The sequence below is a fragment of the Malurus melanocephalus genome, unplaced genomic scaffold, assembly GCF_030028575.1.
Source record: "Malurus melanocephalus ecotype Western Australia unplaced genomic scaffold, MMel_1.1 scaffold_24, whole genome shotgun sequence".
NCBI lineage: Eukaryota > Metazoa > Chordata > Aves > Passeriformes > Maluridae > Malurus > Malurus melanocephalus.
In genome coordinates this window covers 1,062,422-1,080,190 of record NW_026623256.1, presented here as the reverse complement: position 1 = coordinate 1,080,190, position 17,769 = coordinate 1,062,422, and the positions used below count along the sequence as shown (strand labels likewise).

General features: G+C 49.8%; 1 protein-coding gene across 4 annotated transcripts in view; it reads right to left on the bottom strand.

Annotated features, from left to right (window-relative positions):
* Positions 1-14,298: 14,298 nt before the first annotated feature.
* CHCHD6 (coiled-coil-helix-coiled-coil-helix domain containing 6) overlaps positions 14,299-17,769 on the bottom strand; it is a 109,255-nt gene continuing 105,784 nt past the window's right edge. For 2 of the 4 annotated variants that reach the window (XM_057390261.1, XM_057390262.1), the window contains exon 8: positions 14,301-16,463. In XM_057390261.1, the coding sequence (XP_057246244.1) occupies positions 16,440-16,463 (24 nt within the window). In that variant the 3' untranslated portion in view covers positions 14,301-16,439. Of the gene's footprint in view, positions 16,464-17,769 lie in introns of all 4 variants that reach the window. The other 2 variants (XM_057390259.1, XM_057390260.1) reach the window with 2 other exon arrangements.

Here is a 17,769-nt window from a genome sequence, read left to right as displayed (position 1 = left end):
GGTGAGGGACCTTCCAGCCCCTGCCCAAAGCAGTCAGCACGGCCGACTGCCCCCGAGCCCAGCCTGAGCCCCGCTCCCCCGGGAGCCCTCCTGGGATTTAACTTCTCCATAATTAATTTAAGTGCCTCAGCGCTGCCCACCGGGCCTCCCGAGCACCGATTACTCACCTCGCTGCGGATGCAGGGAACATTAAGAATGTGTCCGGAAGATGAGAGGTCTTGGCTCCCTGACAGCCCATAACTGATGGCTGCTTTGGGAGGCAGCTGAGGCAACACCAGTTCTCAGAAAAGCAGCAGGGGCTGCCGGAGGGTGATCCCAGCGCCCACACTCCCAGATAGCTGGGAGGGAGATGAGAACTCCCCAAAAGCTGAGTAGGGATGGTGGGGTGTGTGTTTGAAGGAAGGGTGAAGCCTTTAACTAGAAGAGGTGCCTATGTTGCCAGTAAGGTCTTTAATTGATTCTGGGAGAGTGATTTCTAAATTACATCCTGACGTGTACGCTGCAATCGATAAATGCATTAAGGAAGGAGCCTGCACGCCCTGGGTTGTGCTGCTCCACACCATCCCCACAGCCCAGACCCCGCTCCCTGCACCAGGGCTGGGTGCTGCAGCACCAGGGGATGTGCATCCCATGGACAGACAGGCTCCCCAYGCCTGGGAGGGATGCAGGCATCCCCAAATACTGACTTTTCCAAGGATTAGTGCCCCAGTTTGGCAGCAGAGACAGGAATAAGCYTCCCTCTGCCATATTGGGATGGTGCTTCCACTGCAGCCTTGGGCTCCTGCTCTTACCCTGCTCTCCATCTYATGGGCACTTCTGACAAACCAATTCAATCTGGAAAACCAAGAGTGAGGYAGAGTGGTCCTTTCCATAAGGATGTGTCAGAAATCCTGAAGAGCTTGGCTGTCAGCCTGTTTTAGGATRGCAGATTTAGGAAGGGGTTTACCATCTTTAGGAAGGGTTTAGTGATTTGAAGAAGCTKCCTGGAACTTCCTGCTCTGCCTGCACGCTCCCCTGACACATCCCTGCTGCCTGAAGAGAGATGGAAGCTAAGAAAACAAAAGCAAATACAAACATTTCAGCCTGTTTATTAAAAAAGTTTACAAAATGATGAGTGAAAGACAGATAATGATGCATCATATAGTTMGTGCCAGGGAAAATGCTCCAAATTAAAGTCCTCAAATATGAAAAGAATCAACATTTAATAAGACAGTTAATGTATGTTATTTAAATGTCACTTCATTATTAAAAGTGTATATTTTTTGAGGTTTAATAACCGTGTAATTGAGGCATCTTTTCTATAGTTAAACCTTGGCAAATATGTTTTTCATAATTAGCCAGTATTTATTTAACATGCAATAACCATCCCATTAAATTTAATGACTTCAATTAATAGGTACAAAGGGGCTTTTTTAAATGTCAATATGCATTCCTAAAGCCAATTCCTGACTGGGTGCCACGAGGAATCTCAGGTACCTGGGGGTGACCGGGGAGGGAGGTGCCTGAGCCAAGCCCCAGGGCTTTGCTGGTGCAAAAATTTCAGGAATGGGGACACACAGGTGGGGAGGGGGTGCTGCATGTCCCAGCCAGGGTTTGAGGGTCACAAAGAAGGGGGTGCCAGCAGGAACCCCTTGGGGACCCCCAGCCCGTCCTTGCTGGCACCTCCTCACCCCACAAGCCCTGCTTTAGGGAGAGAGGCTGAAGGGCAAAGTCTKGGGGCAGTGAGGCAGCAGAGGCTGGGCCTGACACGGCCACAGCTGAGCCTTGCAGCCCCCATTAGAGAACAGCCCAGGGTAAATTAACTCCTTTAACGAACCATCCAGCACAGAGTTATTAACTGGCTTGTAATAAACCCCAGCACAGCACTGTGGCTGCCATCCCACTGGGCTACAGAACCCCACTCCACCAGCAAGAAACCCCCATCCTGCAGGAATAAACCATCTCCAGTGCCCCAGGCAGGGGCTTTGATCACTCCCAAGACCCCTCCACCCGCAGGGTCTCTCCCTGCTCCCTCAGCCCTGGCAGGACCCCCAGATGCCTCTTCCCCATCCTTTGAGCCCTTCTCCCGCCTTGAACCTCAGCTCACATGCCAGGGACTGGGATTARTCTGATGGCAGCAGCACCTGAGGARCTGAGCAGGGAAGAGCACRTGTTCCCAATGTGGCAAACGGGGAAGCAAACTCAAGAATGCTCAGCCAACCCTCAGAAAGCAAACCAGTGCCTGTGGGAAGCAGCACGCTGGAAACACATCACCTCTGTGCTCTGTCACAGTGCTGGAGCACAGGGCAGGGCAGACTGCAGGGGAAGTGCTCCCCCAGGGACCCCAGAATGCCAATGGCCAAGGCCAGCAGCCAGTGTGGCACCCTGGCTSGCCCTGGGGCAACCCTTGCTGGGGGAACCCTGGTGCTCCCCAGTGCCCTGTGGCCACCTCACCTGCAGGCACCAGGTCAGGTCACATCCTCCTGCATTGCAACCCAGTGATTTGATGCTGGAAGTGCTCACAGCAGCCAGGGGACCCTGGGGAGGTGATTGCAAACTCTGCTTTCCTTTTTCAGTTGTTTTGAGCCAGGACGAGCTAAAGAGACATTAAATCTTTGAAGGCAAAGGATTCTAAGTTGGGTTATCCTCTGGCTGTGCTGGCCTAGGTTCAGGGTGACTTGGATCACCCTAGGATGGAGATCCAGTTGTAGAAGAGCCAACAACCCCAAAAAGACACAGCACATGACCCTGGGGCTTTTCTCATGSCCCTGACTTACCCCTGCACCTTCCAGCCTTTTCCATGGGAACACAACAGGAGCTGTGGGGCAGCCACAGTGCCCCTGACACCCCGTACCCCAGCCAAAACTCTGTGAGGCCATTTGCAGGGAATGGTCAAAACGCACCAAGGCTGGAGCAGATTGGGGAAGCATATGTCTCCACACGTTTCCCAGGGCGTGGAGAGAGATGCCAGCAGCACTTCCAGCCTCCACTGGGCACCGCACCGGCTGCCTGCGCTCGCCTGCCCCACGTGTGAGGCAGCAAGATTTAGTAGTGATCAGTGAATCCCAATTAATTGTGGTATCGGTATTTAAGGGACCCCATTGTGACGAGGCTGCCATGAGCTGGCTGCAGCCATCTGCTCCTCTGGCCTGGGGACCCTGATGCCTGTGGGGATGGTGAGTTCTGAGTCCCACCCTCTCCTCCCTGGGCTTGGCTGGGCAGCCTGGCCGGGATGGGGAGCAGAGCCGATGGGGTTATTTAGAGCCTCAAACCAGGCACAGGCTCCCAGCGGCGCTGCTGCCAACCTGCGAACAGCTGCCTGCACCGAGGCRGCCATAAATTACCCACGGAGCCGCCGGGGACCCGCACCGGAGGGCAGCGGCAGCGGCTGAGCCCCGCACAGGAGCCCGGAGCAGGCGATTAATCCTCGTTCGCAGCTGAGCGGGAGAGGGGCTCGCTGGGCGTGMGGCACAAGCTGCTGCTCCTGCAGCGGGGCTCTCTCCTCGGTTTGTACCCGTCCTTCCCGGTGTTCTCCTCTCTGTGCACCCCTCCTTGCTCTGTCCCACCCGTGTCCCCTCTCCCTCCTCTCCTRGTCATCCKTGTTTCCTCCTGCCTCTCCCCACCCTTTCTCCCACCAGCACCGCACTCCAAAGCTGCTCCGTGGTGCTGCTGCCATCCCAGAGCAGGGCTGAGGCTGCTCCCTGCCTGCCACACCCGGCTGCCAGCAATGGCACAGCCCCTGCCCCTTGGGCATCCTGTGCCACCTCTCAGGGACCAACCCCCTGGCTTTCCAGGGAGTCACGTAAAACCAAGACATGACAAAGCTCAAGGCCACCTCCAGCACCCAGACCACTCTGCTGCAGCCTTGGGGCACGAGGGTCGCTGGGCATGGGCAGAGCACAGCCCGGCCAGGACAGCCCAGCAATGCTGAGAAGGGACGTGTCATCCCCGGTGTGACATCCCTGAAGCGAGCAAATGCCGCTTCTCACACAGCAGATGGCAAATCCTGCAGCAGGGAGGGGAAGAGGGGTGCCCATTAGCACCCCCAGCTATCGCCTTAACTCTGCAGCTCCCTTCTCAGGGCTGCGAGCCAGCRCCAGGCTCCAGGCTCTCCCCTCCAYCACTCTCTTCCTGCCAGCTCCAGACACCCCCACACAAGCAGAGGCCAAGCTCTGACTCCTGTCCCCAGCCCTCTGCACCCTGCCCCATCAGTCATTGCTCCAAGAGGAACCKCAGGGCTGCAGCAAAAGAGGACCCTGATTTTAAAGAAAATAATAATTCTGGAATAAATAAATAAATAACAAGCCCAAGCACAAGTCTGCTTTTAAATTCAAATGTGCAATATGGCCCAGAGCCTCAGAGCCAGAAGGAAACTACAGATTTGGGCAAGGAAACGGAATATTTCACTTCAGCTCAGTCCAAGCCGTCATGATTTACCCAGCAGTGGGAGGTGGGGAGAGTGCTGCTCCCAGGGGCTCTGCAGCTCCAGCACTCATCCCCCTGCCACCACCCCCAGGCTGCTGCCCCCGGACCTAAAAGGTTTTTCCAGACTCTCACATTCCGCCTCCAGCTCCCCATCATGTCCCACCTGCTCCAGTTCAGGGTCACAGCTGTGCCTGGACAGGGAGTTCTCCCTGGGGCTCCTGTTGGAAMTTCCAGGTCCATGGACATCCTGCTCTTCCCCTGCTGGGACCCAGGACCCTGCAGCCCCAGTGTGGCACCAAAGGGACCCAACCCAGCCCCAGGGACTCTCTGGGGTCACAGACACAGCAGGGCGACACTGGTGGCTGTCCAGTTTGGGTCGGGCACTCGTGGGGCAGCAACACCAGGACCTYTTCTCTCTCTACACCTGCCTGAAAGGAGGCTGTAACCACGGGGGATCAGTCYCTGCTCCCAGGTAACAAGTGACAGAACAACAGAAACATCCTCAAGTTGCACCAGGGGAGGTTTAGATCGGACATGATGGAAAATTTCTTCCCTGAAAGGGCTGTCAAGCGTTGGAATAGGCTGCCCAGGGAGTCCCTCTCTCGGGCAAGGAAACAGAATATTTCACTTCAKYTCAGTCCCAGCTGTCATGRGCATCRCCCWGACGATGTCGCGGGTCCGTTCCACCCCTCGGCGCACTTGGGCCGCTATTTGTCCCGCACCGGGCAGRCAGCGCTCGGGACCTTCACCGAGGTGCTCCTCGGGCACCGCAGCCCCGAGCCCGGGGCACCCGGGACCCGCCCGGCCCCGGCCCCGGCCCGACGGAGCAGCGGCGGCAGCGCGGACCGACAGTGCCACCTGCTGCTGCTGCCGGCACCGAGGGACGGAGAGAGGGACCGAGAGGGGACGGAGAGAGGGACCGAGAGAGGGATGGAGAGGGGACCGAGAGAGAACCAAGAGAGGGACCGAGAGAGGGGATGGAGCGGGGGACGGAGAGAGGGACTGAGAGAGGGACTGAGAGAGGGACCGAGCGGGGGACGGAGAGAGAGACCGAGAGAGGGATGGAGCGGGGACGGAGAGAGGGATGAAGAGAGGGACGGAGAGGGGAACGCAGGGACCCCGGCCCATGCTGCGGGTCCGCCCCCGCGGGCGGGTTCAGGGCGCTCCGCATCCCTCGGCACGGCGGGATGCTGGGGGATGATGGGGGAATGCTGGGGGATGCTGGGGACCGGCGCGGGATGTCCTTGCGGGGGAGGCGACAGGAGCTGACAGCGAGCCCGGAGCAGGTGGAGAAGTCACCATAATCCTCAGATCTGTTTCCCCACAGTCTGCAGACGCCCAAAGCCCAGCACCACGCACCCGCACAATGTGGGCAAGGGCACAAGGGGGACGGTCGTGCCCAGGGTCGCGTCTGGGACAGAGGAGCTGCAGGACGCCAGGTCCCTGACACCCCGATGGGGATGCTTTACCCAGGCAGACCCGGGCCAGCGCCTTCCCACAGCCACAACTCAAGAATGACCTTTCGTGCTCCGCACAGGGAGGCTGAGGGCAGCTCACCCCAGTCCTGCTGGCACCGGGGATATTCCTGGAGTTGGGGACAGGAGCTCTCCTGAAAACACCACAGTCCTGCTTCCCCTAAAACTTTGGGGACAATACAATAGGGCATCAGCCCTGTGCAAAAAGAGCAAAGTGGGGGTGCAGSGTTGGCTCCTGAGGGGTGTGTCAGACACAGCATGTCACCGTGTCACCCTATCCCCACACTTGGCTGCCAGGGAGTTACAGCCTGAACCCATTAATCCAGGGACATAAGGGCTGCAAAACACCGTGACATCCCCACGCCTCCGTGGCACACACGTCATCCACGGCAAACATGGAGAGAAAGGTGGGGACCAACCACGGGGTGCAGGGAAATCTGCTTCACAAATTACCGTTAGTACCAAATGTCCCTTCTTATCAAGACTGGACGGGTATTCAATTTTCTCTTCAAACGCCTGCCTTCTGAAATGGTAATAGAATTTCAAATCTAGGGGAAAAGGGAGGAGAAAAAACTGAATATGCAAGGATTAACAATGAGAGAGACAAAGAAAGAAATTATACCAAAAAAATATAGTCAGAGCCTTTGCAGGAATTAATTAAATACAAATATAAAGAGAAAATTAAGTCTCATGCTTAGGAGGGGGGGAGAAAAGGGATATTTTCTGAGTTTAATTAACCTTTTTTTGCCAAGAACAATGAAGAGGAAGGGGGAAGGGAGGGAGAGGAGAGGAGAAACCCCTAATTGTTTTGCCTTGCAGGAGATAATTACAGGAGCTAGCTGGGTCAGGGTCTGCCCACACGGGTTTGGGGTGCGTGGGTCCGGCCTGTGCACGTGCTGGGATTGTGTGCACATAATAGCTCATTTGTTGGCTCTGATTGGCACAGCAAAGGCAGGGCTGGGCAGGGCTGTGCTCCCCCAGATGCCTGGGAGMTGAAGGAGGAGACATCTCCCAACAGGGCCATGGGGAAGGCAAGAGTGTTGAGCATCAGTGGGAAATGGCTGGTGGCCACGGTGGCTGCCCAAAATATGAGATGACCTCCACCCCACACTCCAGTATCTTGTTTGCAGGTTCATATCTGTGGTGCTCAGAGGCATCAGTCACAGGGAGACAGTTTGGGGGGTCTGATGGGGTTTTGAAGCAGCTGATGCAAAATGAATGGTCTTTGTCACCACCAGCCCTTCCTGGGGAAAGCAGAGGAGTCAGGCAGTGGCAGCAGGATGAAAAGTGACAGGACAGGGGAAGGAAAAGTGATGCTGTTTACAGGAGCATCTGCCCACAAGTCCTTGCCTCACTGTCCCTCTTCTCTACTGCTGCACACATGGGAGCTGTTTGGCCACAGCCTGGACTCCAAAAGAGGGGAAGGGACAAATGCAGACCTGGAGAGCAGGAGCTCTGGCAATGCAGACCTGGAGAGCAGGAGCTCTGGCAATCAGCAGCAGGTCAGCACTGTGCTCAGCAGTAAGGAGCAGATTTGCCTCTGAGCTCTGGGCACTGTCAGACACCCAAGCTTACCCAGGCCAGCCCCACAATAATGTTCATGGCCACTCACATAACCCCAGGGACCCGGAGTGATGGAAATGGCCCCACAGACTCCTCAAACAAGGGATGATGACACAAAGTTTAAAGCAGCACCTCACTCCAACACCAGCTGGATGAAGCAGAAACTTCCCAAGGTCTTGTCACCCATCACATCTTTGGGCCATCCCCCCATGGAGATGTCCCCTGTTCCTGCATGACAAACAGAGCCCCCTCCTCCCCTCCAGCCCCTCCTCACCGTGGTTACACCACCACCCATCACGAATGTGCTCCGGTGGCTGATGGACAAGCCAGGGTTCTGCACTCCTGGAGGAGGCTGCAGGCAGCAGAGCTGGTTTTCCAGGAAGGACCAGCAGCACTGAACTTCCCATTGGATGACAGAGGGAGAAATTCATCCTTCCTAGCAAGCGGCTCCTGAAAGGCAGGAGCTGAAGACAAGGACCTCTGCAAAGATCTGGCCTTGCCAGCACAGCATAACCCAGGACAGACTATGGACTACCTGGGAAGTGGGACAGGATGATTAATAAGTTAAAATCAACACTAGCAAGTGTTTATGTAACAAATATAACTCCTTATCTGTCCAGAAATAGATTGCAAAATCATTCAAAAGTCTTCAGTGTAAATTATTCCCAGTATAAAGATTGTTTAAATTGCAAGCTGGGAATATTACTGTGAAGTGTACAAGGTATGTGGTAAATTATGTAACCTATTTATGTAATTTATAAATTGAGTTACATAAATTAGCTACACCAGGTACAGCATGAATGTCAAATTGTATTGTGACTCAATCGTCACAATAATGGCTCAGCATCAGATTAGCTCGAGGATCAATCCAGACAGTATAAAGTCTGGATGTTACAAATAAATAAATATAAATATYAAACTGTACACTAACAGCTCAAACCAGAAAGTTATTAGCATTAATAAAGTGCAACCACTCAATTACTTGTCAGGGAAGTAAAATGAGGCAGAGTCAGCAGGATCAGTTTGCTTTTCAGTTTGCACAGATGTCCCCACAGTCAGTGCCCTGCTGAGTGTTTTAGGGAAGGCAGAAAGTACCTCAGCCTTCTCCAGAGGTTCCTGCCTCTCTCCTGGGGTAGGGACTATCTCTGTTAACTGTAAGGGGCTACAAAATCACTGATGACTTTGCATTAACAAGTGTGGGCTAAGGGCACCATTACACTCCTTTACACTGCACACAGGTGGAAAGAGTCCWTGGAAAAGTCCATTAATTTATTGTACAGCTCTGAGCCTCACCTGCCATACTCACTAACCCAAATTTTCAGGGCTTGGAGAACCCTTAGAAAACCTGAACCAAGGCTATTAGTTTTTCCCAAGTTAACAGTCAAAGGTACATTTTCAACCCCTCCTTTTCCTTGAGGACTCCCCCTTCACTCCCATAAGCTACTCAGTCCCCAGGTTCAATATGGGAGGGACAGACCTGGGCCAGGCACAGCCTCCTTGGACACAGACATCATGAGAGGCAAGGTGCTTCTCCTGAGCCTGCAGGAAGAAATCTGATATAACTTGAAAAACCTGGAAAGGACTTCTGGGAGAATACGTAGGGATGTGCAGCAGCAAGWAGATATATTGCAGATTGGTTTGTAAATGACTTAACCCAAAAATCCAAGGCAGGATGGAAGGGATCYAATTCCTGTGGACCAGATGGAGCAAGGAGAGGAAGGAGAGCCAGGAGCTCTCCCCAGGGAGCCTTGCTCACAGGGTAGTCCTGTGGGCAGGAACTGGGYTGAGCCATGTTTCATGCTTTTTGTCCCACTGTCCACATTCTCAAAGGTTTCCAAGTTTCAGAAGTTTTCACCTTGTACTCYTCATTAAAATCCAATTTTCTTTCAAGTTGAGAATGGCAGAATTCTGCCCTCCTGAGAACAGCTGTGATTATGTTGTCATCTGCCTGCTCGGGAGTGCTGCAAGGTCTGTAGCAGTGTTAGAGCTCCCAGTCTCAGGAGTCACTGTGAGGAGATCTGGAGCACAATTCTCTTGAGCACCACTTAATAAAACTTCCCTGTAATGGGTGCACTTGGATTTTCCAGAGAGCTGATACTGGACCTCCCAAGCAATCCCACAAGGTAAGCACAAGTTGGCAGTGACCAAGTTCACAGTCAGAAGAATGATGTGATCAGATCACCTTCAATTTATGGTGTGCATGTGGATCTCCTTTTTCCTGTGCAATTCCTTGCACTGCTGAATGAAGTTTTTTTGCCCAGCAGAACCACACTTTGAAACATCTGCCCATCAGTCACTATGAAGAAAATGTTTCACTTTCTCCTGACGCCAAATTTGGCACTGCCACCTCAACATAGGATTMCTACAACCTAGAGAGATCTAATCACATTCATTGCCTGAAATTAGCCTTAAATAAAAGTCCTTGAGTTTTGGATCAGCAGGGAACAATTCAGGACCGCCTGCAGCCTCCGAAGAGGGCACTGCTTTGTTTTTTGAGGAGCTGAGGAGCCAAACCATGCTGGCTGAGGGTACTTTCACCAAGATAATCAGCTTAGACTCTGAAGGATGAATGCTCTTTTTTATCTGTTTAGCCACAGAGTAAATGGCAACCCTTTCCTTCCAGGAAAAGCAGAGTTCCTTTTTCCTGGCACTGGGCAATGCGGCCAAGCAGCGGCTGGGTGGAATCARCAGCTGGCACTGAGGTTGCACAGCTGGATTTCCTTAGCAGGTTAGGAAAAGCAGCCATGAAATATATTAAATATATTGCTGTGGATATTCAGTTTTGTAAACCACCCTCCAGTTTGGGAATGTAAACTTCAGGACACCAGAAAGCACTATATAAAATAACTAGAATGGAGTCTTCAAACAATCGGAGGAGTATTTTCTCTTTTTGTAACCTCTTTAAGACCCCACAGCACTGCACAAGCACCTGATTTAAGTCTKGAAGAAGCCCAGCACACAAATAACTCCACTGCTTTCAGCTTTCACTGTTTGGACACCCCTGTGTGCCTTCCCACTGAGATGCAGTGACAGAACTGTGCTTGGGAGCAGGCACTCAGTCTATGTGGCCACCACAGATCCACAGTGTGATCCATTTAATCCAATAAATTCCAATCCAAGGAAGTTGCCATTAGTTGGCAACAACACTCTGGAAGGTAAAGAACAGAGGGGAAAAGTCTCAACACAAAACTTACTTACTTTCCTTTGCAAAAGAAAAATAAGTAAATAAAGATTAAAGGGACTATGAAGRCTGTTTCAGTGAGGCAGTCCACAAAGAAGAATTTCTCTGCCTTTTCTAAGCTTTTATTTTGGCAGATATGATTTAAGCTAAGTCCTGAASTGGCATTTCCCCTCTGTCTCATTAAGAGCCACAAAGCTTCATTGCAGGCACTGGCCAGGCTTCTTCAGCAGTTGAAAGGCTACTAAAGGAAAAGTAAAGAATTAATTTTTAAAAAGCCATGTTCGCACATGGCTTTATCAAATGGCAAGAGTTCAAATCTCTCCCTTGGTTCAGCCACTTGGAGGAGGACTGCAGGCAGCACTGGCAGAGTTCCTGTTTACTTGTTTTATGATGGTTGTAACGAGGAACCCATTAAATTAATAGCCGTGCTTTATTTTTAATGTTATGTTTAGCTAATCCTGACTTACAGTGGCACTCCCCATTCACAGAAAATAAAAGAGTCAAACTCACTATGAGGATGGACTCCATCACCAAGAAAATGGGTACGGAGGGATGTTCAAGAGGTCACAGGAGGGGAAAAATAACATCCTTTTCACTCCTGCTGAGGGAGTGCCACTCATGCCCTCCACTGTTGGCCATTACAGAGATTAACTCAGACAGTTCAAGGACTAAATAACACAAAAGCTCTGCCCCATTGCCAGGGAGGAGATGCCCACCCAGAGGCTCCAGCAGAGCTGCTCATGCACAGACACACACGCAGAGGGCACAGCTGGAGTGTCTGGCTGACTCTGAAATGTTTTCCAGCTTTAAGTGCTGAAGGTAACTTTTTAAAAAATTCTGTAGACCAGGCAGTAGAAAGTGCATAGGACTGAACYGCAAGCACCAGTTTGCCAGAAATGTTAGCAGTAGATGGGAACGAAGACAACTTACCCCACAGCTGTCACCCCAGTATCAGCTCATATTCAGAATGGGTTTTGATACTCTGCTTTCAGGGATCCATAAGGAGGTGAACAGATTCTAACTCCTCAAAAAATCCAAGTGAGCCAAAGCGCTTTGTTTCAGCTCATTTCAATTATCAAATCTTCTCCAAAGATACCAGAAATTATTTTTAAACACACTTTCTGAAAACAAAGGAGGATGCAAAGTAGGAATCCAAATGAGATTTCAGGTTCCTGCTGCCTCTTCTCCTTCACTCCCTGGGACAGCAGGCCTTCCATGCAATAGCTCCCATAGGGAACAATACAGGGCAGCAGGAACCAGACAAGTGCTATCAACATCTTGTAGCAAATGGCACAAATGAAATGGCTGGATAAAGCACAAGCTATTCCAATGAGGGAAACCAGGGAGAGCATCTAATTTAGGCCATTCACAAGGGGAAACCAGCTTCAGGAGCAGTTTGTTACATTGCCCTGAGGGAACAATTGATTTCAACTTGGAAAGAAAAGTTTGTGTGCTGCTCTCCCTAGGAAGATGACAGAGGAAAGTTTCCTGCCATGCTCTGACCTCTATAAAAAGTCTGGAAGAGCACACGTGTCATTAAATCCAAGACACACTTTTGACAGGGAGCTCTCCTGAGACCAGTGGCTGCTCCATTTGCTTCCTCTGGCTTTGCCCCAGGCTCAAAACTACCATTGTGCCAGCACAATTACACACCAGAGTGGGAGWTGGAGGGGCAGCATTAGTGGCCTGAACAGCCTCAGCACAGAGGTGACACAGCCCAATCACTTCAGCCCACATCAGCCCTCAATCCCCCAAGGAACTGAGAACCAGGGAAGTGAGGAGAATCCAGGACACACCAAGAGCAGAGTGATGGGGCAGACAAGGCAGGTGAGCCTGTTCAGGAACATCACATCCACCTGGTGCAAGGATAAAAAACACATGAACATGTTCACAGGACATGGAACAGCCCTTTGGTTTCCAAAATAAGGCTGATAACACTTCAGTGCTGGATGCATCAGCTCGCTGGGTGGGCACAAGACAAGAGCAGAAAAAGTTGATCCTGAGACACATACAAGACTGGCAGTGAAGCACCTTAGGGAGTCAGACATAAACAATTTATCAACAAGTTACAGACAAACACTTTTAACCAGTTTGGAAATAAAAAATAACAACAACTTGAAAGACAAATTGAAAAATTCTGCTTGGAAAAGGAGCACACAGCATGAGATCACAGGATTCAGCAGACTATAAAATAGGAAATGAGAGTTACTCTTCTCCCCCTACAGCTACACAAAACCCTCCTACATAGATTACAGACACACTTGGCAATTGCCTTCCTCCTCCTGCCTCTCTCGTTATGGACAAGGCAGAGAAGGTAGCTGCCTAAATGCAGAGAGGATATTAGATAAAGCATCTTGCAAAGTCAAGTGTGAAATATTAACAACAGGAGGCAATGGGTTGAGTTTTTATGCAAGATCACAAATTTGGTGCTTAGAGCGCCWGTGATGTTCTTGCACACTGGAATCTCAGAGTGCTGCTTGCTGAATGTTTCATTTAAAAAGCTATTGAGGCCTACTGGAAAATTTTTAACAGTGCTGTTATTTCCTGTATCTTCTCTAACTTCACTGTTTCTGTTCTTTTCCCTTCCTGCAACGCTAAGAAATTATGCATGAATAAAAAGGTTGTTCTTTCCATTCATTTGGCAAGTTTGAAAACAATTCATACTCTTGAAGCAGGCACTCCACAAGCTGTATTTTCACATGAAATYACCACATTTGTGCACATTGCATCCRAMTCACCGGATGCATTTGTACACAAAATTACCCAATTTGCAGAGAACCACCATAACCAGGCAGATAAAATGGACATGCACTGCTCAGCTGAAGGCAAACCTGCACCTGGCCGTGGGCAGATTTGGTTTCAGTCAGTGAAACAGGTCACAGATATGCCTGCTCACAAAAAGCAGCTTTAAATCCAGCACATGCAGCACAGCAGCGTAGCCGGCTGCTTCTACCCCACCTTGAAGCTGCCTTTGGAGGAAACTGCCTCTAATTCAGCTTCAACAATGGATTCAGACCTTGTTTATCCTGCTGTCCTAGCTGCCCATTACTGCCARCTGTGGCAGGAGTGGTGTGGTTAAGACATCTATTCAACATTGGGCACCAGGCTCCAGGAATAATGATCTCTGCCACTCTGGAGCATAACTGACACCTGCTGTCACAATCTGGCACAGAAAAAAAAATTGCTCCGAATATCAAACAAGCAGTCAAGGACAAACATAAAGAGAGGGAGGCCAGGAGAAGGTTCAGGGCTTCTTCCTTCTTTGCAAGGGCCTTGGTACTACAGGAGCAGCATAGATGAGGGGGAAGAGAAAACATTCACTCAAGAAGTTCTGTTACCTGCACAGTTTTCATTTGGATAGCAGCTGAGACTCTGCAACTGAACTTCATCTTCAGCAGTTTCCTACTGACATCTCTGGTGATCATATTCTCCCCCAGGCTCAGGTACCTGAGCTGGTGATTAGGGCAAGAGYAGCAAAAAAACTGCTCCTGGGCCCTAGGAAACACCAAAGGAAAGGGACTGCCTGRAAGGACCACAGTCCCCTCGGATATGATCACCAAGAAGTTTGTAGCCATTGAGTACAAAGTACAAATCAAACCCAACACAGCAGGACACAGGAGCTTCTCATTTCAAGGCTGCCCCACRAATGAATGTCTGTCCCAAGAGACTTTCAGAGACAGAGTTAGGCAAGGCAGAATCAAAGTGCAATGACAGGCAAGAGGTRCATTTTCAGCTAACAATCCAGCAGTCCCTCATCTGGAGGTACTGGATGGCCTTCAAGTACCACTTTGTCCTTGTTGGGCTGCAAAAAGCCGCAATGCACCTGGCCAGCATTAGCTGTAGCTGTTACATTTATGATTTTATGGCTGATTTTTCCCCCCTACCCTCCATCGAGTTCACTGTCTGAATGATCACATCTGTTTATGTTCCACAGACACCTGCGTATCTTGAGATGACAGCAACTCCCTGAATGCTGTAATCAGTTATTTCTCAACAGAGGAATTGCCAATTTGGTAAATAAAGCTCATTAYAAAAGAACATGAAAATGTATTACAGTTGCCTAACAGAGAAAATTGCCCAGTGCCGCCAAATAATCAGCCCTGGCATCACAGTCCCCCCCCCAATTTAGGGCAGCTGAAATAATGACATGCAAATTACTCATGCCAAGGCAATGCTGGACAGGGGCAAGAGGAAAATGAGGGAGCAACAAAATACACACTTCTCTCTTCAGACCAACAGTAATTCCAATATCCCTGCTCAGGGATAGACCTTGGTGCKCTGTATCTCTGCCTTCAGAGTCAAAAATTCTGTGGTTATCCCAAAGAAAATCCAAAAACTGGCATGGCCACAGCAGCAAAAGCCCACCTGATCCTGCTCTAACAGATTTGAGGGCACTAAGGGTCCTAGTTGGTTTTGGAAAACCTGCTCTTCCTCCCTTGGGGACAGCAAATTTGACCTACACAAAGACGMAGAGCTGGAATTTTTGCAAGATCTGAGACTAACAGAGATAAGCCACGAGGTACGCAAACATCATTTCTGAGGATGAAAAGTGTTGTGGCATCAGCCCTCAACAAGAAGGAAAGGCATTTTGTTGCTTTAATGAAGATGTAAAGCACTAAGTTGCTGTCTAAAGAAAAAAGAGACGAAGCAGAATATAACACAGAAAACAATTCTCAGCCCCCTTCATCCATTTTCATAAACACTGCATTTAAACTCTGACACGACCTCCAAAAATCCATGTTCACATTCTTCAAAAACTGTCAGATGCAGTCAGAGAGGACAGAGGCAGCTAATGTTGCCATAGAAGCTCTACCCAGAGAAAGGAAATCAAGTTACCAAACTAGACCTGCTCCCCTGGGTTACTGGCACGCATTTTGCAACTCTGCCACACCTACCTCTGGGAGGGTAACACTGCAGAGGCACCCATCTTCCTCCATGCTTCAAGGAGAGGGCTCAACATAGAGCACAAGGCTGAAAAGGATGGTGGTTTACAGCAGACAAAGCAGGAACTGCAAACTGGTGAAAAGTAATATAACTTGGGCTCTGCATCCAGCAGGCAAAGGTTTTCCTGTAAGATTCCCCACCACCARCTCCCTTCAGCCAGGACTTTGTACCAAGTACTTTCAAATAAGCCAGTCATCCTGGGACCAAAATGAACAAGTTTTGTGATTTATAAACCGTGACTTGAAATATTTCTATTCCTCACGCTCATTTGGAGTTTTTGTTGGCATCAGCAATAGGCAGAAAACAGCAGTTTACAAACTCATGGGACTGAAAGTATCTCAGCACACAGTGACCGTTAGACACTTTATTGTTTGGGAGGGAACCTTGGGAGGGAAGGAATCCACCCACTGGTGTAACCAATGGCAGCATGCTAGGAACAGTTAATCCTAACAAGCTAGTCAGGGTTACTTCCAAAAACTTCAGACCCCTTTCCCCAGAGCAAACAAACAGAGGCAACAGCTCTCGAAACTCAGACCTAAGTTGGTGAAATCAGGGCTACAACAGGGTGAAACCAGGCTCATGTCAGGCAAGACCCCAAACTGTGCTGGAAGCACTTGGGGTCAACATAATTCTTTACATTGCAAAACCATAAAAAGAAACTATAGCATCCCCCTCTCCTGCGACCCTTCTCCCAGCTCCAGGAATGTCCACCGAGACTGACACATGCAGGCAGTTAGAAGAGGAATCATGTTGTATTGTCTTGGGTCATGGAGGGCAGAAGGCACTGGTTTAGGTCAGTGTCTGTCCAGAAGGATGCTGGGGCTTCCAAGGGCGTCTGTGGTCCTTATCCTCTGCTCTTTGGCGAATGATGTTTATCCAGAATTAACTAACAGGTCCTGGAGAAAGAAAGAGACAAAAGAAAAAGGCAGAAAGCTGGTTATGCAGCTGTTGACATGGGAATGTTTCCATCAGAAATGAAAGAGTAGCATTGGCAGGGTGGAAATCCCACAGAAAAATCATCAGATTTCATCTTCTGTAAAACACAAGATACTCAAGGGGAGAGGACTGTGGAAGCAAGAAAGCAGCTCATGATACCAAAGGTGAGGCTGATTCTRTGATCGAGAACAAACGATCAGTTACAATGATTATGATCCTAAATCCAGTGGGAGAGAACAGCCATGATTCCAGGTAAGCCTTGGAGCAGCGAGGTCACAGCAGTAAGAGCAGCCCCACACTAAATCCTGCATCACAGGACACGGGAGCACTTTGATTAGCTGCTATCAAACACACACACACACTGCTCACTCGTCCTGGAACAAGATCAACATAAGAGCATACTCCACTGATTCTAATTTCCCAGGTATTTTTTCTCATGATTAGTCACTTAAAAGTTATGCACAGAGCAATATATTTTAAAAACTCCAATAGCACTCACTGAAATTGCAATGAGTGAASCAGTAACAACTCACGATCAATTTTGCAATGAAGTAATTTGCTGTATTCACATTGTAGCACTTCAGTGAAGTATCCAGGAATGCTACCTCTTGTGAGAAAAAAAAAAATCTCTTCTGTGGCTATTCTGTGGTTAACCCTTCTGGAAGACAGTAAAACCTCTTTTTTAAAAACCATTAAAAAATATCATAGTTACACAGAACTGATGGGCTGAAGAACACCATATCTCTAAGCCTAAACCYATTCTTTGCCCACATTTTAACTCCACTTACCATTGCAACCATGCCAACACAGACTTAGCACCCCTTCACTTTCCCAACCTGGAATCCTCCCTGCAAGTGCTGCCAGGATGCTACAACACTCACCTTGAGCAGAAGGAGCCAATAAAGGAAAGGAGAAGCTTTCCTTCTTCTCCATGCCCATATCATGGCATATGCACCAGACAAGGGGAATATGCAACAAGTCCAGGCAGTTTGCAATCGCTGTTGTAACACAACAGGCTTAATTAATGGAGTTGAGGTTCAGACTGAAGTTTTGGTGTCTCCTCATAAARTAACTGCCCTCCAGATGGTATTAGCTGGTCTCTGCTGCAGTCTTAGCAGAACAACACCTCAGGAGGGGAGCAGCCTTAGAGAGTGCAYTGCACACTCAGCCTCATGAGAGGGAGGGGTGCCCGTCTTGCACAGGGAGGGCAGGTCATTTCCAACAATGCAGGTAGACACCAGGTTCCAGTCTTGATGAGCTCCAGCC